Source organism: Saccopteryx leptura, chromosome 3, assembly GCF_036850995.1.
Source record: "Saccopteryx leptura isolate mSacLep1 chromosome 3, mSacLep1_pri_phased_curated, whole genome shotgun sequence".
Classification (NCBI taxonomy): Eukaryota; Metazoa; Chordata; class Mammalia; order Chiroptera; family Emballonuridae; genus Saccopteryx; species Saccopteryx leptura.
Window position 1 is genome coordinate 97,720,857 of NC_089505.1, and position 24,065 is coordinate 97,744,921.

General features: G+C 48.3%; 1 protein-coding gene across 2 annotated transcripts; it reads left to right on the forward strand.

Moving 5' to 3' along the window:
* Positions 1–390: 390 nt before the first annotated feature.
* CDA (cytidine deaminase) lies at positions 391–23,779 on the forward strand. Of its 2 annotated transcripts, XM_066375290.1 has the most exons (5): positions 391–634; positions 14,147–14,258; positions 19,415–19,472; positions 22,440–22,492; positions 23,264–23,779. In XM_066375290.1, the coding sequence occupies exons 1-4, from the start codon at positions 481–483 to the stop codon at positions 22,479–22,481; spliced, it is 366 nt and encodes a 121-aa protein (XP_066231387.1). In that variant the 5' UTR covers positions 391–480; the 3' UTR covers positions 22,482–22,492; positions 23,264–23,779. The 2 variants fall into 2 exon arrangements, with proteins under 2 accessions (XP_066231387.1, XP_066231385.1); XM_066375288.1 differs by lacking the exon at positions 22,440–22,492.
* The last annotated feature ends 286 nt before the right edge of the window (positions 23,780–24,065 follow it).

The following is a 24,065-nucleotide window of genomic DNA, read 5'->3' on the forward strand; positions in this document are numbered from 1 at the left end:
GAAACCAGTGTAGCTGCCCCAGCCCTGCCCTTTCAGCATAATCCCTTCCCTCAGTGAAAAAGAGAAAAAGTCATTCAATAAACAGGATTTTCAATCCTTGGAGCTTAGACTCCCTACCTCTCCCTGACCCACCCATAGCTACTTCCCTGAGGAGTGTGTGTCCACAGTCACCCCCTACACAGTGACACCAGTCCCCTTACCCACCCACCCATCAGTGTGTTAGCAGTGAGAATGGTCCCCAAGGAAGAGTGTGAAACATATGTGGGCACATTGGGAAACACACCACACTCTCTGGCACTAAACCAGGAAGGGGGGGTGCTCCACGCCCTGACCTGGCCCCGCCCAGCATCTCCGCAGGCGCACCTGGGAGCCTCTAGGCAGGGTCACACCCCAGGGGAGGAGCTGCCCTCGAGGTGGGTCCCAGCCCAGCCTAGCAGCCAGCTCCCTTCTCTGCTCCTCCGCTAGCTCAGCGGGACCGACATGGCCCAGAACCACCCCGTCTGCGCCCTGGACCCCAAGCACGTCCAGCGGCTGCTGCTCCTCTCCCAGGAGGCCAAGAAGTCCGCCTACTGTCCCTACAGTCACTTCCCCGTGGGGGCCGCCCTCCTCACTAGGGACGGCAAGATCTTCTCCGGTAAGGGCAAGGGAGAGCGCCCCGAGGTCTCCGTCCGCGACAGCCGCGGAGGTGAGATGAGCAGGAAGGGCGGGGGCTTCAGAGAGAAGAGCCTAGCTCTGGCCCCTCCTGGCTGAGCCTCCCCTGTAATGCCATTCGCCCCTGCCCTGCCTAATGTCCCAGTGTGTATGAAGGTGCTGCTCAAATCTAAGGACTTGCGTTCTCGGAACACTGGGAAGCTGGAGGTGGGATGGGGAAGGAAGTTGCAAGGGGAAGCTGGAAACTGAGAGCATCAGAGAGAGCCCTGCATGCTGGGAGGCAGAGGGCCTCCTCGGTCCCTCCTTCCTGGCCCTCCTCGGTCACACCTGCTAAGACTTCCACAAGTTACATCAGCAAGTCCTCACTTCTGACCCAGTGACCTAGGTGTCATGCCCATTTCTCAGTGAAGAAACTGAGTCCCAGAGAGGTGACGTGAGTTGTTGAAGATCACACAGGGTGCTAGGGTGCTGAAGGTGGAACCCAGGGCTGGGCTCCCCCAAACCCCAATTTCTTCCTGCTGTCCACTGTGCCAGGGGACAGCTGGCAGGGGCGGGGTGGCTGGGGAGGAGGAATCCAGATGGAGTGATTTGTTAATGGGGCCTAGAGGTTCTTGGAGGAAAGAAACCAGGTACAGTTTAAGTGATCAGCAATGAATGGCAGCCTGGGGAGGTGGGGACAGCTTTCTCAGTTGACACTAATCTGTTCCTGAGCTCTTTTTCTTTGGTTTGTTGGTATGGTAGAAAAGCTAGCTTGAACAAAAGTTCAAACTTGTTTTTGTTAAGGTAGAAGCATTCTCTCTCAGGACAGGGGGGATAGTGGTGTGGGGGCGGCAGGGAAGCCATGCCTTCTCCACCCTTCCCGTTTCCATTACTACGAGAGGGCAGATGACAGTTGGCACAGAGAGACAGAGGGGAATGTCCAACCTGGCTACCTAGAATGCCCCTCCCTGCCAAACACTTGGCAGCAACTGTTTAAAGGACCAGAGGCACATCTACCTAATCAGTGACCCCCCCCACCCCCCGCCAGGAACTCTGGGCGAGGTGTGAGTCATCTGCCCCACTGCTCAGCTATGAGTCCAGCTGGGGGCCCACACACACCCCCTTCTGTAATGCCCCTTCTGGGCTCTCCTATGTTATTTCTTGGTTTTGAGGTTCTGCATGGGTTTCATGAGTCACCTGGGTCTTAAACATCTTTGAGCAGAAAAAGTAACTTTAAGCGCGTGCTGAAATATGAAGGGACCCTAGCTAGTGTTACCCATCTCACCCTTTCAATTCTTCCAGGCAGCTATTATAGCACCACTTTGCAGAGAAGGAAACAGAAGCTCATGGAGGCTAAATGTCCAAGATTGCAGAGCTGGGATTTGAACTCAGAGTTTCCCTGACTCCCAAATCTGCTACTCTGTAAAAAATAAAGAATATTTGAGTATCATGTGGAAATTCAGGCAGGCCTGGTGGCTCAGACGAATATTAAACATTCACCACTACCACAAACGTTGCAACCCATACTGCCCCATGGCACCAGGGCCTTGAACATGGAATCAGACATTGATTCTTTCCAACACCTCTATGTTCCCTCTTCAACTTTGCATTGATTCATTTACTCAATAAATATTTTCCAAGCATCAATTATGTGCTAGATTAAGTACCTGGTGCTGGGGCTAGCACAGTGAACAGAAACGGCACCGTCACTGCCCCATGGAGGTCCCCTTCTCTTGCATGGGCTCAAAGTGGAAGCCACAGCCAATGACTGTAGGAGTGAATGAATGAGGGGAGCAGGAGCGTAGACTATTTAAATTGCAGGGAAGGACCCGTTGTTGCTAGAGAAAGGGTTGTGCCATGGGGATTGAGGGAGGCCCTCTGGGATGGGCTGAAGGCTCTTCAGTAAGAGACTCCTGGATTTGAATCCCGGTGCTTCTGTTTACCAGCTATGTGTCCCTGGGCAAGACCACTGACTCTTGTGAGTCTCAGCGTACATCTGTCACGGGGGATCATAGTGCCCACCTTTCAGGATGGCTGTGAACAGCGCTAGTTTGCCTGGTTCCTCCCTGATGGTTGGTGACCATGCTGCATCAATCACTGTGTTGAATCTCACCCTGGGTTGTGAGACTTTATTTATTTTTATTTATTTATTTATTTTTTTACAGAGACAGAGAGAGAGTCAGAGAGTAAGGGATAGACAGGGACAGACAGACAAGGAGGGAGATGAGAAGCATCATCAGTTTTTTGTTGTGACACCTTAGTTGTTCATTAATTGCTTTATCATATGTGCCTTGACCGCAGGCCTTCAGCAGACTGAGTAACCCCTTGCTCGGGCCAGTGACTTTGGGTCCAAGCTGGTGAGCTTTGCTCAAACTAAGATGAGCCTGCACTCAAGCTGGCGACCTCGGGATCTCGAACCTGGGTCCTCCTCATCCCAGTTTGACGCTCTATCCACTGCACCACTGCCTGGTCAGGTGGGTTGTGAGACTTTAAATAAGCTGATGCCTATAAAGTGATTGGCACAGTGTCTGGCCCACAATAAGAATGTCACAAATGGTGGCTGCTTCTACTGCTACGATTAATGGTACGATGCAAATGATGATTCGGAGGCAGATTGATTGATTTTGGAGGCCAAGTGGAGACACTGAGATTTGATGAGGTAGGACATGGGGAGTCAAGGAATGTTATTAAGAAGAGTACTGTAGCCCTGGCCGGTTGGCTCAGCGGTAGAGCATCGGCCTGGCGTGCGGGAGACCCCGGTTCGATTCCCGGCCAGGGCACATAGGAGAAGCACCCATTTGCTTCTCCACCCCCCACCCCACCCCCTTCCTCTCTGTCTCTCTCTTCTCCTCCCGCAGCCGAGGCTCCATTGGAGCAAAGATGGCCCGGGCGCTGAGGATGGCTCCTTGGCCTCTGCCCCAGGCGCTAGAGTGGCTCTGGTCGTGGCAGAGCATCGCCCCCTGGTGGGCAGAGCGTCGCCCCTGGTGGGCGTGCCGGGTGGATCCCGGTCGGGCGCATGCGGGAGTCTGTCTGACTGTCTCTCCCCATTTCCAGCTTCAGAAAAATACAAAAAAAAAAAAAAAAAAGAAGAAGAGTACTGTAACATGAAGCTGGTGTTTGAGGACAATTAGTCTGACAGCTACTCAAGGAGGGTTGGGGCAAAGGAAAGAGTGTCAGGGGTGCATGTCTGTCTTGTTTGCTGACCTTTCCACAGTGCCAGCACACTGCCTGACCTAGCTAGCATAATCCTCAGTTCAGTTTTGGTGAACACATGAATAAGTGGTTCAGACTAGAACAATACCAGGTGGAATGAAAAGGAAGGAAAGAACAGAGAGCTACTGTATGGGACAGATGGACCAGGCCTGGGATGGGCCATATTAGAAATAAAGGAAAGGAATGTGGTTCTAGGGTTTCCAACCATGTGGGCCAGAGGAATGGTGAGACACTGACTGAGGTAGGAGGCTGAAGGCTGGGCTGGATTGTTCTGGGGACATGGTGGACAGTACCAACAGCAATATTAGTAGACACAATGGTTTGAGCATTCATTAAGCACTTGGCATGGAAGATCTCTTATAATGTCATAGCCACCACATGGACAATGAATGTCACATGCATTAGTCAGAACACTTCAGTAGTAAATGACAGAAACCAACCAGAACCATAATGGTAAATGGTAGATCTTGTCTCACTGACAGCTGGATCGAGAACTCAAATGTCACCGTGCCCTTCTTTGTCCTTCTGGGTGCTTGCTGGTTTCTTTCTATAATCCTGTAGGTGGTCTTCCTCAAAGTGTCAGGAAACACATTTGTAGAGAGCCTCTGGTCTACATTCTTACAGCCTCAAAAGCAGAGAAGGAAGAACTCTTCCCCACTAGTTCAAAATGTAAAAATTCCAGGGAAGGGCTGTGCTTGGTCCATCTCCAAACACATGCACATTCCAGGGCTAATCACTGTTGTCAGGATAGGGCAGTGTGATTGAGCCAGCTGACTCACATATTCCTCCTTTATGGGGGCCTGTTACCAAAAGAAAGAGTGTGGAGGTGTCAAGGAGACCAAACCAATAGCCAAATGCACCAAATTTTATAAACAAGATAACTGAGGCTCACTTTTATCTGATTCCAAATGCCATGCTCTTTCTGCTGCCCCTTGACACAGTGTGGATATGCAGAAGGGCACAGGTAGTTGTGCTGAGGAGATGGGGACAAATGGAAGGCTTTCCCAGAGTCCCTGGATCTCCTTATTAAGATGAAAAGGAAGGGTAGGTGACGGAGCAGGGCTTGGAGAGGAGAGGACCTGGAACAACCCGAGCAAACTTGATAAGGCATCATGGGGTGAATCAGACAGGATGAGGAGGCAGAGGGCACAGTTGAATAAAGACACTGAGTTTATAGCTTATAGTGGGACAAGCCTGCCCAGTTCTGTGGCTTTCTCCAGCTGTGGAAAAGACCAGCCTGTGGCATTTCCACACCCAGAGGCAGCTGGTGTCCCATCCAATTCAAAGGCAATTCTGGCTGCTAGATAGCCTTGCTGTCATGATCTCGTAATGACCACTTTCTCCCCATTACCCCTAACCCTGGCCCGGGCCTTGTGCCCTTTGCAGATGGGCCGCCAGAATGGTGATTGATAATTACAACAATTACCCTCTGTGATTGCTGTGGAGAGGAGAGGAGCCCACCGGGAAGAAAAAGCTGCTGAGGGGAGAGGGGAGTGAGGACACTAAGTGTTAGGATGCGACAGACGGGGCTTTGGGCAGGGGGAATGGAGTCAGCCCTGGCCTCCCCACAGCAGCGCTCAGCCGGTGTTTGTGGACCGCCAGGTGGGGTGGGCAGAGGCGCATGGCAGAGGTCTACCCTTCGCTGGCACCACCCAGGAGAAGGAGGGCGTTTCTCTTCCATTCATGCCCTTGGGACAGTGGTCTGTCTCTCCTTTTCCTCCTCTTTCTAGAGGGGCGTCAGCACTCTGTGTATGCCACCGTCATTTAGGGGAAAAGCCACTCGTTGGATCCTCTATAATGAATTCTGGGAGGAACAAAGCACATAAAAAGAGGCACTTAACGATGTCCTGGTTAGTCACTGAATCCAGGTTTCCTTGGCTTGACCCTTAAATCTGGGCCTTCGTTCATGTTCCCCCAGATCATCCCCTGCCCTCCTCATTCCCTCCCTAGGCTCCCTTCCTCCTCCATGACCTCTCTTGGGTACTCTGTATTGACCCCTCTTCACAGTGGTTGACCTACTGCAGGTCCCTGTCCCACACACAGCACTTCCAGCTAGTCAAAGCAGGCTTCCCTAACTAGCTTCTTCTCCTGACAGCCCACCCACACCACACCTGGCTTCCCACTGTCCCCACCCCTGCGAACCCCAAGCTCATCCATTGGCTCTCTCCACTGTCACTTAACCCAGGCTCATCCATTGGCTTTCCCTACTGTCACTCAAAAAGAGCTTCACTAACCACCGCCCCCCAACTCTATAGTGAGTGAGAATATAATTCCTACATACAACTGTGAGCCACACGAGGTATAGAGGGAGGCAGGAACATGGACAGTAGTATTTCTTCAAGCACGTGGACATGACATTTCTCTAGTCCAGTGATTCTCAAATGTAGTCTCAGACCCCCCAACCCCCTCTCCCAGCCTCTCAGCACCTCCTGGGAACTTGTTAGAAATTCTAATTCCTGAGTTCTAGCGAGACCTACTGAAGCAGCAACTCCAGGGGTGGGGCTCAGAACTCTGAAGAAAATGCAGCTGCCCACTTGCTGAGTGTGAGAACCACCGCCCTACTCTTAGCAGAGGGAGGGGACACCGCGCTCCTCCCGGTAACTGGGTGACTGGGTCGGAATCACCTCGTGGTTGGTGAATTTCTTTCCCTGCAGATGTCTTGATGGAATCTGACCCCAGCCCTGCCTTAAGCTCCGAACCACCTCAAAACATGGCCTCCCTGAAATGCCACAGAGAAAAAGAACAGTCCTGCCACCAGCCTCAGCCTTTATCTTCTGTAAAATGGAGTTATGGTGGTATCTGTGTTACAGAGTTGTTAAAAGGATTAATGACATAATGCAGATAAAGTGTTCCAGGGAGTGCCTGACAGATGCAGCAAGGTCAAAGGTCAGCAAAGGTGGGAGGGGTGGGAGTGGATGGGCCAGCAAGGACATGTTGTTTTTTGTTTTTGTTTTTAAAGATTTTATGTATTGATTTCAGAGAGGAGAGAGGGGAAGCAGGAAGCATCAACTCCCATATGTGCCTTGGCCAGGCAAGCCCAGGTTTCAAACCAGCAACCTCAGTGTTCCAGGTCGATGCTTTATCCACTGTGCCACCACAGGTCAGGCAAGGGCATGTTTTAGGACAGTCATTTCAGGTGAGCATCAAGAACCTGGCTAGGAAAACTAGGTGAGGAGCAAGCGGACTATCCATTGCATCTCAAAAGGAAAGCAATAAAAGTCAAGAATAAAGGAAAGCAGTTAGTAATAACAGTACTATCATCATTGTACTATTTGTGTCAGTCTTATAATTATGATTCCTCACTTGGCACTATCCCAGCCTCTCCTGTATGTTTCAGAGTAAACGAAGGCAACACCAGGAATAAAGCTGGTTTCTCTTGCTAGGTCACAGCCTGATTTCTGGGCTTAAGGAAGCAAAACTAAATTGTCTGGCCTTTCAAAGTTGGGTAAGGGCTGTCTTCCTTTTCCTTTTTCTTTTTCTTTTTCTTAAAGCAAGACTAGGAAATTATACTTAAACTTGCTAGAGGCCCCAAACACAGTTATTCCTTTGTATCTTGGAAATCTAACACTGAAGTGGGAAATTCTACTCATTTGATAAGTAACCCAGAGCCTGGCTGGCCTCACTGTTCCAGCTGCTGGGCATACTGCAATGTACAACGTAGATGTTGGTCAAATAAGTTTGTAAATATGATATATATGTTTGCTCGCTTGTGACTTATATTGGGTGTGGGGGACAGGCTATAAGCAGGCCAGGTCGTTGTAGCCTGAGGTTTGGTTTTGGGACTAAGCTTTTCCCCACACCCTTGACTGATTGTATGATCTGGGTGGTGCACTCTCATGAGGAATCCAATTATGCCTTGGATAAGTGACTTTGTATCGGGGACTTCCTTGTTTGTATATTGGATTAAGGGATTTTGGTTTTCTACACTATAAAGTGGGACAGACCAGGAGTTTGGACACACAGTTCCTGCTATCACAATTGCAGGGGCTTCCCTGATCCCTGGCCCTTCATGGGAAGAGCTGGTTTTCTGCTTTTCCCTTGTCTTCTTTTGTGGTTTGCCTGTCTTGGTGAGACACCAATAAATAGGATGGCCCCCCATCCTCTGACTCCGCCGTTTCTTTATCGTCTGCCCGAATCCAATGGGAACCTGCATGTGAATGGCCACGATGGCGGCTCCTGGCCTTACAGTAGACAAGTCCCTGACCACAGGAAGGTGGGGGAATTATATAATAAAGACATTTATTCCAGGGAATTGTTAAGTGCAGTGAAGAAAATTAAAGCAAGGTAAATAAATTGAGAGGGTTGGAGGCGTGGCAGTAGGAAGCCATTTTTAGATAGGCTGATCAAGGAAGGCTTCTCTGAGGTGGTAACATCTGAACAGAGACCTGAGTAAGGAGACTCATGCTCATAGAGAAAAGAGAGTTCCTGGCAGTGAGAACAGCCTGTGGAAAGGCCCTGTGGCAGGAGAGAACTTGGCATCCTTGGGGGATAGCTGGAAAGTCAGAGTGAAAGGAGATGAGGTCCCACTGTAGGCAGATTGCCAGCAAATTACCCAAGGCCTTGTACCGTATCTCCCATGTATAAGATGTACCTTTTTCTGCAAAATTTGGGGTCTAAAAACTCGGTGCATCTTATACAGTGGTTGTAGTTTTTTTACTTGGATTTTCTGCTTTTTCGTGCTTGTTTTTGCACTCATTATTGAAGACAGTGATTCGTCATCAGACACAGATGAGGACAAGCTAATGGATGGGAGTTGTTTTTTTTTAATTTAATTGTGTTTACATAGATTCTAGTGTCACCCTGAACGCATCCCCCCTCCCCCTTATTCCCTTCAACATCTCCCTTGCTCCCCTCCCATCAGCGCCCTACTCCCTTCCCTTCATGGATGGGAGTTTTGACAGTGATGAGGAGTTGTATGAATTTTATGATGCATAAAATTTGAATTCAATATCTTTAAGCCTGACCAGGCGGTGGCGCAGTGAATAGAGCATCAGACTGGGATGTAGAGGACTCAGGTTCGAAACGCCGTGGTCGCTGGCTCGAGCATGGGTTCATCTGGTTTGAGCACAGCTCACCAGCTTGAGCCCAAGGTCGCTGGCTTGAGCAAGGGGTCACTCAGTCTGCCGTAGCCCCCCGGTCAAGGCACATATAAGAAAGCAATCAATGAACAACTAAGATGCTGCAATGAAGAATTGATGCTTCTCATCTCTCTCTTCCCGTCTGTCTGTCTGTCCCTCTTGGTCCCTCTCTCTGTCTCTTTCTCTGTCTCTATCACACACAAAAAATAACTTTAGATAAAACTTTTTTTTTTTCAAATTTCAGGCCCCAAAATTAAGGTACATCTTATACATGGAGAAATACGGTAATTATGGAAGAGTTGTCAAAGTGGCTGAAGGACAGAAACAGTCACTATCATGCCTTGTCTAGAAGGAGCAGAAGCTCAATGACTCAGGCCTACCACCATCATCGCCTTGACTTTTATGCCGTTTATAACAGCAGCTAGCAGCTGCTGTACACTCTGTGTCGTACTTTATGCTAATTGCTTTACACGCATGATCTCCACTCATTGTCACTGGAGGCCTGTGAGGAAGGCACTGTCATTATTGTTTTATAAATGAGGACACTGAGTCTCTTTCTCCTAAAGGAGGTTCAGTCTATTTCCCAAATTCTCAGAGCCAGTAGGGCACAGGGTCCCAAGGCAAAATGGAACCTAGAGGCTCTTTTCACACAGCTCTGTTTGAGCAGTGGGGTATGTGAGTACTCCCTTCTCAAACAATCTCTTTCTTTAACTGGCCGTTACAATTTTTACACACAATAAAGGAAGATTTCTCTATTATGAGGGCATTCTGAGCATCAAACACAGACACAAGCAGTTGTCCCGAGGGACTGAACCTTCTGCAATCTGGCAATTTGCTTTAGCTGCACGTCTACCAAACCCAAGATTTATGAGAATCTCATTTATGGGGAAAGTATCTCTGAGTCAGGGACGAGGCAGGGCTGGGAAGGTTGCTAGACAGGCAGCAGGAAGCAAGGCTGGTAGGAATCTGAGTTTGGGGAGGCAGAAGCCAAATGCATGACATCAAAGGTCAGCTCAGGTGGGAGGGGCATAAATGGATGGGCAGGCCAGGGCGTGTTTAAAAGAAGTCATTTCAGATGGGCATCAGGAACCAGGCTGGGGAGACTATCTGGGGAGCAGGTAGACATACTCAATTAACTTTCACTGGCCTAGCTGAGAGGCTGAGCAGCAATATGGTGCCAGTTATCCTAGCTATGGTAACTCACGAGAGAATATGAACAAATGCTTGGCCAAAGTAGGCGTTCAATAAATGTTAACTGCTGCTTTCGGGGTTGCAATTCCCTGATCATTCCCTGCCCCATATCCCAACTGTATGAACTGATTTCTATATGGTTGAAAATGATAGAAATGCACATAAACTATTTTAGATAAAAGGAGGATACCTTGGCTCCTATAAACTGGGAAGCGTTGCAATGTAGCTGGGCCTCAGGAGCAACTTAACCAAGTGGACTCTTTTCTAATCATCCATCATTTCATCTCCTCCACTCATCTGAGTGTTAATTTCATTGCCTCCTCAATAATGAAGTGAACCAGGCCATGCAGGACCTAGCCTCCCACTCCTAGTTTCAGAGAGGAACTGAAGTTCCTGCACAGAGAACTCTGATTGGCCCAGTGTGGGTCAGGTGCTCTACTCTGATTGGCCCAGTGTGGGTCAGGTGCTCATTCTCAGAACCATAGAAAGATAATGTGAGAAAAGATGGCAGCTCCCGTTTGAACTACATGCTAAGGAATGAGGTAAGGCTCAGTCCCCAGGATAAAAAGGAAAAAAAGGTACTAAGCTGTCAAAATAATCACTGCTCACTACAGTCTACCTTATGGTGACCGACATACACACCTGCTTCCTCAAAAGTAGAATTCCAAACCCGTCTCCACCTAACACCACACTGCCATTCCATGCACAACTGTTAGTGAACACACCCTTATTCCATGCACAACTGTTAGTGAACACACCCTTGCCCCAGCAGGAGACTTGCAGCCAAGGTACCCAGCCTAGGGCTAGGCTGTCTAGTGCCAGCCATCCTCTCCATCAGCTGGACATGAATGCCTCTGTTCCTGAGAATCACGATCATGGTAAATGGGTTAAATGATTGATTGATCTCCTAACTTGTCAATGTAAATAATGAAGAGACAGAAAATTCTGTGAGGAAAATACATGAGGAGATGATGCCCAACCAGTTTGCAAATTTGATGACTACAGGAGGAGCAAAATGCTGCCTAATCGCAATGAAGATTCAGACTTGGAAAAGGGGAGTGTGATTGATAATGAACAGAATAAGTCGATGAAACAAATAGACTAGAACAAATGGCTGCTATTTCTCTCTCCTCTAACAGACCAGGGGTGGGCTGGAGTCTGGAGCACATGGCCTGCTCTGTTCTGCTCTGCAGGGTTATTCAGGAGATCAAATTCCTCTGTCTTGTGGTCCTGCCATCCCTAGAGTGATGTCTTAATCCACATGGTTAAAACTGGCAGGGATCATCATATCCGTGTTCCAGTGCCAGGGAAAGGAAAAGATGAAGTGAGGGACAAGCAATGTTCCCATAAAAAAGGCATTTAGAAGTTCCACCCATTGCTTCTGGGACATCCTGTTGGCCAAAACTATAGGACTACACGAAGCTGGGAAATGTATGTAGTCTCCAGCCGGGTAGCCACATGCCCAGCTAAACTCCAGTGAATTCTATTCAGAGAGTGAACATTGGGAACAGTCTTTGCTACAGGAACTGTGGCCCTCTGGGGGCTTCTTCCTTGACCATTGTCATTCTTGGCCATCCATCTGAAATGGGTGTTGGAGAGAATGCCTTCCTTGGGGCATACAACTCTCAGCTCACTTCTGAGGGTAGAGTTTTGGGGGGCAGGGGTTTCTAAGGGATTGAACAATCACAAGTTTTTGGAGGCCAGACTTTTGGCTTCTTTGGCTATTTCTAAGTCTATCAAAAACTTAGAAACCTTCTGGTCTGTTTGCTTCCAATCATTTTCATATGTAGCCCTGCACCTAACAATCCATTCTGGGCATAGTTCTTAAGCCTGCCAACTCTTCTTTTTCTTTTTTACTAACTGGTTTCCCTGCCTGGCCAATCCCTGCTGCCTCATGTTAGTGGTGGCTACCTTGAGACACCTGAAACAGATGAGAAGATGACCTCCTTAATCAAGTCTTTGCCACAGAGCTGATTCCCGTTGCCAACGGGAAAACCCTAGTGGTAAATTACATGGTCTGCCTTCTAGGTCATTGCAGGTGTTTGCAAATAATATGTCACCTTGCTGTGTCTGTGATTCTTTCACGTTGCCCAACTGCTAAGCCAACACCATGTATTTTTAGTTTTTTTTGTTAAAGCTGCATCTCATTTTCAGCATAAATATAGGTTAAGCTGTTATAGCAAAAATCCCAAAATACAGTGACTCAAACATGAAAGAGAAACCTCTTTTTCTCTCATATAACAACTGAGAGTAGACAGTTGGTCCAGGGCAAATAGGCAACTCAACTCTGCTCCAAATTCCTTCTGTCTTGTGGCTTTTCCACCCCTATGACAGTAAACTACATGGTCAAAGGTGTCCCACCCCACCCCAGCCTGTGGAGGGGAAAAGGAAGTAAAGGACCAGCAAAAAAAATGTGATCCACAAGTTGCCCACCTCCCTTTGGGTCACAGCCCATTGGCCAAAAATTAGTCACATGACAATACTATGTGACAAGGGAGTCTAGGAGATATAGTCTCCAGCTGACTGGTTGTGACCCACCATTTTGGAATGGGAGTCATTTGTATTACTTAAAGAAGGAGGAATGAGGCCCTGGCCGGTTGGCTGAGTGATAGAGCGTCAACCTGGCGTGCAGGAGTCCCGGGTTCGATTCCCGGCCAGAGCACACAGGAGAAGCGCCCATCTGCTTCTCCACCCCTCCCCCTCTCTTTCCTCTCTGTCTCTCTCTTCCCCTCCTGCAGCCAAGGCTCCATTGGCGCAAAGGTGGCCCAGGCGCTGAGGATGGCTCCACGGCCTCTGCCTCAGGTGCTAGAATGGCTCTGGTTGCAACAGAGCAACGCCCCAGATGGGCAGAGCATTGCCCCCTGGTGGGCATGCCAGGTGGATCCCGGTCAGGCGCATGCGGGAGTCTGTCTGACTGCCTCCAATTTCCAACTTCAGAAAAATAAAAAAATAAGAATAAATAAAAAAATTTTAAAAAAAGAAACTCCACTGATTTAAATGTTAATCACATCTAAAAGAAAAAAAAAAAAAGGAGGAATGAATACTGAGGAACAATATCCCAGCCTCAAGCAGAAAGGCAAGCTATGAAGAGTGGCACATCCTGATGGTCAGGGAAAGCCCAGACCCTGTGCCATTTGTTTGTGGTCTCACCTCCTTGAAAATGAGAAGTTTTCATCCTGGAGATGTTTTCTCTGAACATATGTACCCTGATTTATCAATGTCACCCCATTAAAATTAATAATAATAATAATATTTTAAAAAGAAAAGAAAATGAGGAGTTTCTTAGTTAACAAACCTGGCTACACCAGTGGCTTGTCCATTGTCCTTGCCCATTGTCCCCAGGAACACCCTTGAGAGGGACCCTGGGGAGGACTCCTGTACTATGGGCTGGGCCACGTTAGCGCCCCACCTCCCATTGGAGGACTGGAGGTTACCTTAAGGCTTGTGCAACCTTTTGCAAAGGCACAGACACCTTTTGCAAAGCTTGTGGGTGTTTTGTTTGTTAGTTTGTTGATTTTGACAGTTCATTTTGCAACACAACTCACGGAAAACCTTGGTTGAACCCTGATAGCTCATAACTAGCACAGAAAATTTTGCGCAAGCATAGGCCTAATCTTTGAATCAGAATCCCCATCTTCCACCTCCAGCTCCCCACCCTGGTGGCTTCTGTCTCGTAGATCCAGGTCTGGGGACTGTGTTCTCTGGCCTTTTTAAATCTCAGCATCTTCCTTGGCCTTGATCTCTGCCAGGGAGATGAGGCTGGGTTAATCTGCCCTGTTATCCTGCCCCTGCTCCTAGGCTGTGCTTCAAGATGGGGGCATGGGGTAAAGGATGAAAGTGGGAGGTTCCTGTAAAGGGCCACTGTACCAGTGGGCAGAGTCTCCCAGTGGTTTGGGTAAAGTTGCCCTCTCTTCCTCACCTTGTTTATAGTAACTGGTCCCTCCCTGTACTGGAATGGGGCAAACCTCTTACTCAGCACATGCAATAGGAAGTGATTCTGCTCGAAATACCACTGGGCTCTTCTCTCTTCTCAGGGTGCAATGTAGAAAACGCTGCCTACCCGCTGGGCATCTGTGCTGAACGGACTGCCATCCAGAAGGCCATCTCAGAAGGGTACAAAGATTTCAGGGCAATTGCTATCGCCAGGTGAGTGGGAAGCTGGATCACAGGAATGCTCATTCATCTATTCAGCCAGTGTCCACCGTGCACCTGTTATTCATCCATTCATTCACCTAACATATGGTTATTCTACACTTCCTATGTGCCAGGCACTGTAGAGGACTCTGGGCTGAGTGCTGGGGATAAGGAGATAAATAAGAAATGGATTCTGCCCTTGGTGAGCCTACAGAGCTGGTATACAACCAAGGCAGCTCTAGGATAAGGGCAGGTGTCTTTGTGTTCCAATAACAGCACAGAGTACAACAGAGTCGCTCCAAGGTGCGATAGAAAAGCAGCACAGAAACCAAAAGCTGGAGGAACCTTAAAGTTACCTGGCCACCAAGTCCATGGTCATTACCTGCATTTTACAGCTGAAGAAACCGAGGCCCAGAGAGGTTGAACAGCTTACCAGGGAGTTAGTGGCAGAGCCGGGACAAAACCAGGTCTCTAAAGTCTCAGGCCAGGGCTCATTCCTCTGCACCATGCTGTGCCAGGAGGTCAAACACTCTTCCCTGCTGTCCTAGAGCTGACAGTGGGATCCATCACTGTGCAAGTTGACTCCTGCACTGACAACACTTACCTCTAGGTACCAAGAACCAGGATGCAAAACAAGCTGGTGGGGTCACAGCCAGGTATACCTGGGTTATGGCTCCAACTAGTCAGATTTCAGTCCAGACTCTGGCTGAACAGGGCACCAATACCCTCTACATGCCCTAAACATGAATTTCCAAGTTCCCACACACACATCCTCAAAGGGAGCTCACTCAGTTCTTGTCAGCCCTGGTCCTAGACTAAGTGGCTTTGCGATTTGAGAATGTAAATGGGCTCTTTCGCTAATTTGGACCTCATTATGCTTCTGATTTACTGGTGAATTGCTCATGTGTGTACCTTCACATTGTCTCTGAGAGTTTTCTTAGCAAATCAGTGGTGCAGGGGAGATGACACGGGAAAGAGACGGCGTGGCCGAGCAGGGGCTGGTCTCTCAGAACCTGGGGCGCTGCACAGGCCACAGAGTAGGACTGAATTGTCTCTTCCTCGTGGTAAAGCTGCAGGACCCCTCTGGCAGAAATGTAAGGACCCAGAGCAAGGACAATGGGGGACAGAGGACAGAAACAAGCCCCCATTTCTTTTGTAAGATCCTAAACTTGGCCTCGGGCTGGCCCCAAGGTAGACCAGGTTATTGAAGGTCTGTTCCTGAGTAACTGGAGCCACTTAAGGAGAAGGGCCCCAGCTTCCCAGAGCCCTCCCTCCCTGGGACTGATGTCCCTGCTGGCTGCCCTCGGCTTCAGGAGGAATAAATGAGGCTGTGCTGGGAACATTTTGTGCAGACAAACAAGGATCGGGATGTGAATTACACTTTATTAAAAAAAAAAAGAGGGGGAAAAATAACTCAATTTTAAAGCTGATCCAAGTAAATAATGATATTCTGGGGAAAAAGAGGCCAAAGTCAATAAAAGGTTAATGGCACAGTAGCCTGCTCTGTTTAGAATGTTCCCAGTGAAAGGCTTTTTCTCTTGGTTATTATCTACTTTTAAACATGACTGGGTATGGCTAGCGACCATTAGCAAATGTCCTTATTTACATAAAACCTACATTTTCCCAGCACCTAACTGCTGTACTCGGGGTATTCAGCCTGCCCAGCATCCCCAAGCCAGAAATACCGTCATTATCGCATTAATGATTTGTTAAATTGAGAGCATGGATTTAGAGGATGAATGGAAAGTGCCAGCTCTCTTGTTAGCACTGACAGTGCACAGGCTCAGGGAGCCCCTTAGAGATCCATAAGATAAGAGAGTGCAGAGCCCGGAATGGGATTTTGCTAATGGGGAGATAAGCCTGTCCCACTGGGGTCCTAGCTGTAGTCATCAAAGTCAATAAGTTTCCAGCCTGTCGAGGCTGATAAGCATGGCCTCCATGTGGGACCAAGGTCAGCACAAACCACAGGAAACCCTCGATTCCCAGCACAGGCAGGAGAGGAAGAGAGAGTTTGGAAAAGCACAGAGGGAGCAGTCCCAGGCACTGAGCTTGTTCTGCGTGCACCTTTTTTCAAGCGTTTAATTCTTACTCTTGGCAGGAATATTGAGTAATGGTTAAAAGCCCCGGCTTGGGCATTATTGAGACCTGGTCTCAAATCTGGCTCCACTATCAATCTCAGACACGTTGCTTCAACAATCTGAGCCCAGCTTTTCATCTGCAAAGTGGAGGAGAATGATACCTACCCACTGGGTTGTTGTGAGAACCCAGGAAATGACTGTAAAGTTCCTGGCACTGTTGTTTAATGTTATCATTATTCCTTCTGCAAGCTACAAAACTACCAAAGGCAGAGTCCACAAATCCTGGGTTCAAATCCTGATTCTGCCACTTATCAGCTCTGTGGCCTTGGGCAGGTCACATCACCTCCCATGATCTGTAACATGTGGATAAGAAAAGTACCTACATAGCCCCTATCCGATAAGGTGGTTAGGGGGTTAAGTGAGCTGATGCACGCAAGGTTCTGAGCACAGTGCCTGGCACACAGCAGTGCGATGTTAAGTGTCAGCCATTGTTATTGTCAGGCTGTCTCCCAGGCTTAGGGGTATGCTCCCCGGATGCACAGTCTTGTGACTTTTGAACCCTAGGCCAAATTCAGCTTCCCAGTGGGATTCACGTTTACCCTACTGCCCCCCTTAAAAAACCCTAAACAGGTCACCTTGTCCAACAAGCTGTCCATTGGACAGTTGGCCATGCATGTCCCAAGATTGAGATAGGAAGTGGTGAGCTTAGCAGGGACCAGATCATACAGGCCATGGGAGGGAGGCTGACTTTCATCAGAGTACCTCTCCCATGGCCCTAACCACAGTCTGTCCATGTTAAGACATTTATATGCAGATTCTATCTCCCTGTCCCAATGGTAAGATCTCTGAAGACAGAGATTCTCCGATGGGTCTTTCTGGCCTCTTCGACATGCCTGCCTAGCACAGAGCAGGCTCTAGGTCAAAATGTGTGGAACGAAGGAACATTAACAAGAGTCCAACCTCCAAGAGCTTATGAGAGGCTCTGGCTGCAACATCTGTCACTTGGTAATCACAGGGGTTAATGTGGCTCAGTGTGCATCCTGGACAGAAGTCCCCACCTTCTCACATTCCCAAAGGCTTTTGTCCTGAAGCAGGGAGGGAGTGTGCTCAGAGAGGACCTACCTTTGCATGGGGCAGAACCTTTCTTTAACTGAATGTTCATGTAGAAAAGGGAGTTATCATGAAGAGTAAATAAAACAGCAAACCACCGTTCTCTCTCCTCAGCTGCTTTACTCAACTCATAGCATCTGTCTCTGTCTCCACTTGATACATGTTGACTGGTTGGTTGGTTGGTTGGTTGGCTAGTTGGCTGGTTGTTGGCTGTCTGGCTCCCCTCACTAGTTAAAACTCCAGCATGCAATGAATTTTGCCTGTTTTGTTCACTGCTGTATCCCCAGCACTGACAGTGCCTGGCCTTTGTAGCTGCACCATAAATATTTGTCAACTATGCCTTTGCCGGTTGGCTCAGTGGATAGAGTGTCAGCCTGACCTGTGGACATCCCAGGTTCAATCCCCGGTCAGGGGACACATGAGAAGCGACCATCTGCTTCTCTTTCCCTCCCTCTCCCCTTTTCTCTCTTCCCCTCTTGCGGCCAGTGGCTCGATTGGTTTGAGCATCGGCCTCAGGTGCTTAGGATAGCTCAGTTGATTCGAGCATTAGCCATAGACAGGGAAGGTTAGCAGGGTGGATCCTGGTCAGGGTGCATGCAGGAATCTGTCTATCTCCTCTCCTCTAACTTATAAAACTATATATATATATTTATCAATTAAAATGAAATAATAAGTATAAAATGCTTTTCAGGATACATGGTACATTCTGGACACATATTAAACATATGGTAATTATTATTAATATATCATAAGATAAATTCACAATAAAATAGTATATAGAGGACGTAGTATATAATAAAACTATATATGATAAGGTACTGAAGTTACAGCAGAGCTTATACATGTAAAGGAATACATGCCTAGTACATAGTACGGGCAATGACAGTATGTGTATAGCCTTCTAAGGTTTACAAAGTCCTTCGCACCCCTTATCTCATTTTTACCTTTTAGCACTCCTACAAAGTGGATGTTTTTTATCCCCCAGTTTTACAAAGAAGTGAGCCTTGCATGGGTTAAAATGACTTGGTCAAAGTCAACATAGTTAGCAAAAGGAGGAGCTGACCAAGAACCAATTTTGGAATCCTGTAATCTTCCAGAGATATCACAGAGCTTGTGGGTCTTGAAGAGCAGGGATGCTGTTTGCTGCTGGCTTAACCTCTGGGGCTCCCGCAGGCTTGGAATTTCCTACATTTAAACACACAGGACTTTTCTTTGTCCTGTTCAGAGCTGGAGGGCTGCCTGTAGGTGCCTTAACTCAGGGACAACTCATTGACTGTAGGCTTCTCTTCTCTAGACTTTCTCAAATGTAAGGAGATCAGTTTTCTCTTTGACTCATAGCATTTCATTCTTTTATGTCTCAGGACCTTTGCACATGCTGTTTTCTTTGCTGGTAACACAGAAAAAGCAGTGTTTCAGAATAGCACCTCTGTTACTTCATCTCTTTGAAACTGTTTCCTTGTAGGTAAAATGGTTATTCTGACACTCAGTTCGCACCAAGAATTAAATGAAATAATGTCTGTTGAGTCCCTGATACAGAGCATAGTAGGTACTCACCAATGATGACTTATGAACCCTACACTTCCTCTAAGGACTGGGCCAAATGCCACCTCCTCCATAAAATATTCTCTCTCACTGCATGGGCAAAGATTATCTCCCTCTTACCATTCATTCTTACTGCATTTTGCTTAAAATAACAATTTTCTGTGTCACCCAATGGGCAATCTCTTAAAGGTCAGAGACAAATTTTCCTTAATTTTTGTGTCCCTAGGGTGTGGGTGAGAGTAAGTTCTCACTAAATGTTTATTAAATGCACAAATGGAAATAATGGTCCTGCCCATGGCCTTGCCTCTTGCAAGGATGGAAAGCCACCAAGCACTGCTTCCCGGCCTCTAGGACTTAATCTGAAGGGAGCCTGAATCTCAGCAAGTGTCCTCAGGTCTAGGGAAAAACTAATCCATGTTTGATTCTCTCCTTCCCCAGCGACTTGCAAGATGATTTCATCTCACCATGTGGAGCCTGCAGGCAAGTCATGAGAGAGGTAAACAGCTCGCTTTCTTTCTGGAATGTAAACTGGATGCCTCCCAGCTTTTCCCGGCTGTGGGAGCAAAGCCAAGCTGTCAGAAAACACAGCTCCTGTCCTGTGTGCTTGGCTGGCTGACTTCAAAGGCCTCTCCGGGCTTGCGTGAATCACTGGAAATTACTCCTTCATTCAACAAATACTTACTGTCTCCTCACTCGGGAGACAGCCGTGAAAAGACAGGCCTGGCTCTGCCCTCACAGAGTTTATAGTCCAGTGCTGGAGACAAATAATAAACAAGGAGCAAAATAAATAAACAGTAGAGTTTCTGAGGATAAGGAGGGTTATGGAGAAAAGAACGCAGGAAAAGGAGTCATGAAGGACAAAAAGGGCAGCAGGTAATACTCTAGATCAGGGTCAGAGGTCAGCAAACAACAGCCCATGGGCAAATCCAGCCTGTAGCTATGTATTCTAAATAAAGTTTTATGAACACACAGGCCATGCCCATTAATTCTCACATTGTGGCTGCTTTGGCCCAGCAACAGCAGAGGTGAGCCATTACAACACAAACCTTATAGTTCGCAAGGCCTGAAATACTCTCTGGCCGTTTATGGAAAAAGTTTACCAACTCTTGCTTTAGATGTCCAGGGAGGGCCTCTCTTTGAAGATGACATTTGAGTGGGGACACAAATAATGAGAAAAGACGAAGCAGACAAAGGTCTAAAGCAGGGGTCTCAAACTCAACTCAGCATGTGGGCCGCAGTGCAAGATCACAGCTGTTTGGCGGGCCGCACTAGGTCTACAAAAGGCAACTGTTACGCAACACTTTTCTCACTGCAGTTGAAAACAAAAAAAAATCAGTATACAATTGTTCGGCAGGCCGCATGCGGCCTGCGGGCCGCGAGTTTGAGACCCCTGGAGATTTCCTGGCAGAGGAACCAGCAAGTTTAATGCTCATACACTTGGTGAGGTTGACAAGTCACCATTGGTCACGGAGGCCAGAACACAGTGAGTGAGGGGGGGTGAGTGACAGGACAGGAAGTCAGAGACTAGCAGGGCCAGATCATACAAGGCCTTCTAGGCCATCAGCCAGAGGGTATATTTTAATCCAAGAATAAAGGGAACTGAATTGCACACTTAAAAATGGTTAAAGTGATAGATATTACATTATGTATATTTTAGGACCTTAAAACAAAAGTTGGGAATAAAAGAATAAGGGATGTTTGTAAGAATGGACTTAGGGATCTTATGTACTTTTTATAAATATCGTCTTGATGAAAGGCCTGCATTTCTTTTTTTTTTTCTGAAGCTGGAAACGGGGAGAGACAGTCAGACAGACTCCAACATGCGCCCGACCGGGATCCACCAGGCACGCCCACCAGGGGGCGATGCTCTGCCCACCAGGGGGCGATGCTTTGCCCCTCCAGGGCGTCGCCTGGGGCAGAGGCCAAGGAGCCATCCCCAGCGCCCGGGCCATCTTTGCTCCAATGGAGCCTTGGCTAAGGGAGGGGAAGAGAGAGACAGAGAGGAAGGAGGGGGGCGGGGTGTAGAAGCAAATGGGCACTTCTCCTATGTGCCCTGGCTGGGAATCGAACCCGGTCCCCCGCACGCCAGGCCGACGCTCTACCGCTGAGCCAACCAGCCAGGGCCAGGCCTGCATTTCTTCAACTCTAAAAACAAAGGGGTAGATTCCATGATGGGTTCTTAATCTGCGCTCCGTGGGAGCTTTTGATGTGTTTATGTGCATTTGGGAGAGAAGGCTACCAGTAGCTTCCCTGGACTCTGAAAGAGGTCTGTGTCCTCCAGAGTTCCAAAAGGTTAAAGCCACCAGCTTAAAGAACCCCACAGACCCCTGAGCTTTGATGCCACACCATCAGCCTCTTTAAACACAGCATTTCATTTGATCCCCACCCCCAGCCTAGGAAGGAAGTGTGCCTCAGTTTTCTCGTTATCCCCATTTCTCAGAGAAGTGGAATGACCTGCCCAGGACAGCAACAGGTGGGTGGGGAGCTGGCCATCACAGCCAGTTCAGACTGCTGCAAAGCCTGCTCCTCACAGCTGATTCTTTGTCTTCATGGTTCTATAAATGGGCAATTCATTTCAGCCGTGGAGACACAACGGTGCTTTGCAGAATAGGAGCTGCTCTTCCTTCCACCAGGCCTTGTGCGATTGAGGTGGTTTAAATGTGAGGGGAGATGGGATTGTTTCAATTTTGCTTTTGTGCCTTGGGGTTTTAAAGCATCTGTCAAACAGGCAAGCTCTATCTTTTTTCCAGGACTGCAAACCAGACACAGTTAGCAGAACCCATTTCCCAAACCCAGATGAAGAATGCCGCCATGAAGGCACTGATTTCACAATATGGGATGCATCTCACTTTAGAGGGGCAGAATGGCTGCCCAGCTCCACGGCAAGGCCAAGCCCATATAATGAAACCACACCAGGACGTCAGCTCCCTCGCCTCTGAGGCCTGACTTGGTCCAGTTGCTCGTTGCTGTTTTCTCCAAACAGATTAGATGTTGGCAGACAGAGAAGGCAAATAAAAAAGCTGAAGGAGGTAGAGGCAAAACTGAAAGCAAAATGCTAATGATGAGAGATGAAGCTTGGGGGCCAGGGACCTGGCACTTAAACTCACTCAACTTTCATCCACAAAACTCACTCAACTTCCATCCATATCCTCAGGCAGAGCCTAATTTTAAAAAGCCAGAAGTCTGCTTGTGCCTGGTAATAACTTGGAGATTCAGACAGAAGCATGGAAACAGCAGGCTGGAAACCTGAGCATTCATGAGCAGCCACTAGCAATCAGTAGGAATGGCTTCCATTAACTGAGCATTTACTATGTGCCAGACACTGCATACAGGCTCTTCCCACCCATCATCTGTGATTCTCACAGCACCTGGCCAGGCAGAGCTTTGGTCTTTTGACTCTAACTCCAGGACTCTTTCCATGATGCCACAGCCAGTTTAACTCTCCACCTGTCTTTCTGCCTAGTACATTCTGTCTCTGAAACCATTTCACAGATCAAGACACTGAGACCCAAAGAGGTTAGTCATTTGCCCAAGGTCACACCGCAAGCAAGTGTTGGCTTCTGACAGTGTAAGAGAAAGATGAGGAGGCAGATTTGGGCTAAAATTCTGCTTGGCTGGCCTGACCTGTGGTGGCGCAGTGGATAGAGCATCGACCTGGAAATGCTGAGGTTACTGGTTCAAAACCCTGGGCTTGCCTGGTCAAGGCACATATGGAAGTTGATGCTTCCTGTTCCTCCCCCCTCCCTCTCTCCTCTCTCTAAAATGAATAAATAAAATCTTTAAAAAAAATTCTGCTTGGCTGACATTACCCTGCTAAGCCTCAGTTTTCTCATCAGTAAACTGGAGATAATAATAGCACCTACCTCAAAGGGGAGATGACAGAATCATGCAGGTGCAGTGCTGGTGTGTAAGAAAGCCTGTGCAACTTCCGGTCGGTCCTGAGGATGCTGTGAGGAAGGGAAGCAGGGATTAGTTCTGTGTCACAGCAGGAGGAGGCTGCCCTGAGGGTTAGCTGTTGTTCTTACAAAGCCCTGATGAGCCTTTAATTACATTATTGCCCATTAACAATGTGTTAAGCATTGTGCTAATTGCTTAACAGGCCATCTTTCATTGCCTCCCCCAAGCTCTGTGAGCCTGGTACACCTGCCACTCCCATTTTACAAATGAGAAAACTGAGGCACAGAGAGGTACATCAGGCAGGAAGAGATGGAGCCGGGCCCAAACCCAGGTCTGTCCTAACTCCTTGACCACACTGCCTCCCTCACACTAGCTTTGCCTTTTTTCCAGTTTGGCACCAACTGGGCTGTCTACATGACCAAGCCAGATGGTACCTATGTTGTCATGACAGTCCAGGAGCTGCTGCCTGCCTCCTTTGGGCCCGAGGACCTGCAGAAGACTCAGTGAAAGATGGAGAACGCCCATCGCCTGGGAGAGCCTGGGTTCCCACAAGTGCTTAAGGGGACAGCCACCCGGAGAACTTCACGAATGCGTTCTCCCAGACCTGGGACACCTGCCGAATGTGCCTCAACCCCACAGAGGCTGGGCAAACCTGACTTTTCCAGATGACACTCAAGCACTGCGGTCTTCTACTGAAGTGTTAGAGGGTCTCACTCCAACCTGGCCCTAGCCCCTCCTTGTAACCCTCCTGTCCTCCCCAGACAGAACACCCCACGCCTTCCTTTCCTTCCTGCGGGCCCACTTTCAAATTCCAGCCAAGTCTGGACTGCTTCACCATGAGCCTTCCTGAGGCTCGTTCCTGTTCTGCGCGGCTTTTCTAATTATAAACATCACCACACATCCTGAGTCAGAGAGCACGTTTTGCTCTGTCTCCATCATTGCTTGCAGCTCCTAGAGGGACAGGGCAATTTGTCTTTACAGAAAGACCTGGATGCTTTCTCCTGAGAGAGGAAATTGGCCCCTTGGCACGTGTACCCCTCAGTGTGGAGAGATGAAGTTTTTAGGTTTCTTGGCCCTGTGTTCTCCGGATGGGTGGCCCCCAGGGCTGGGCCTGTTAGTAGCCATTTCTAGTGTCTGTTTTGGGCTGCTCCTCCTTACAGATGAGGAAGCTGGGCTTCAGTGAGGTTAAGTA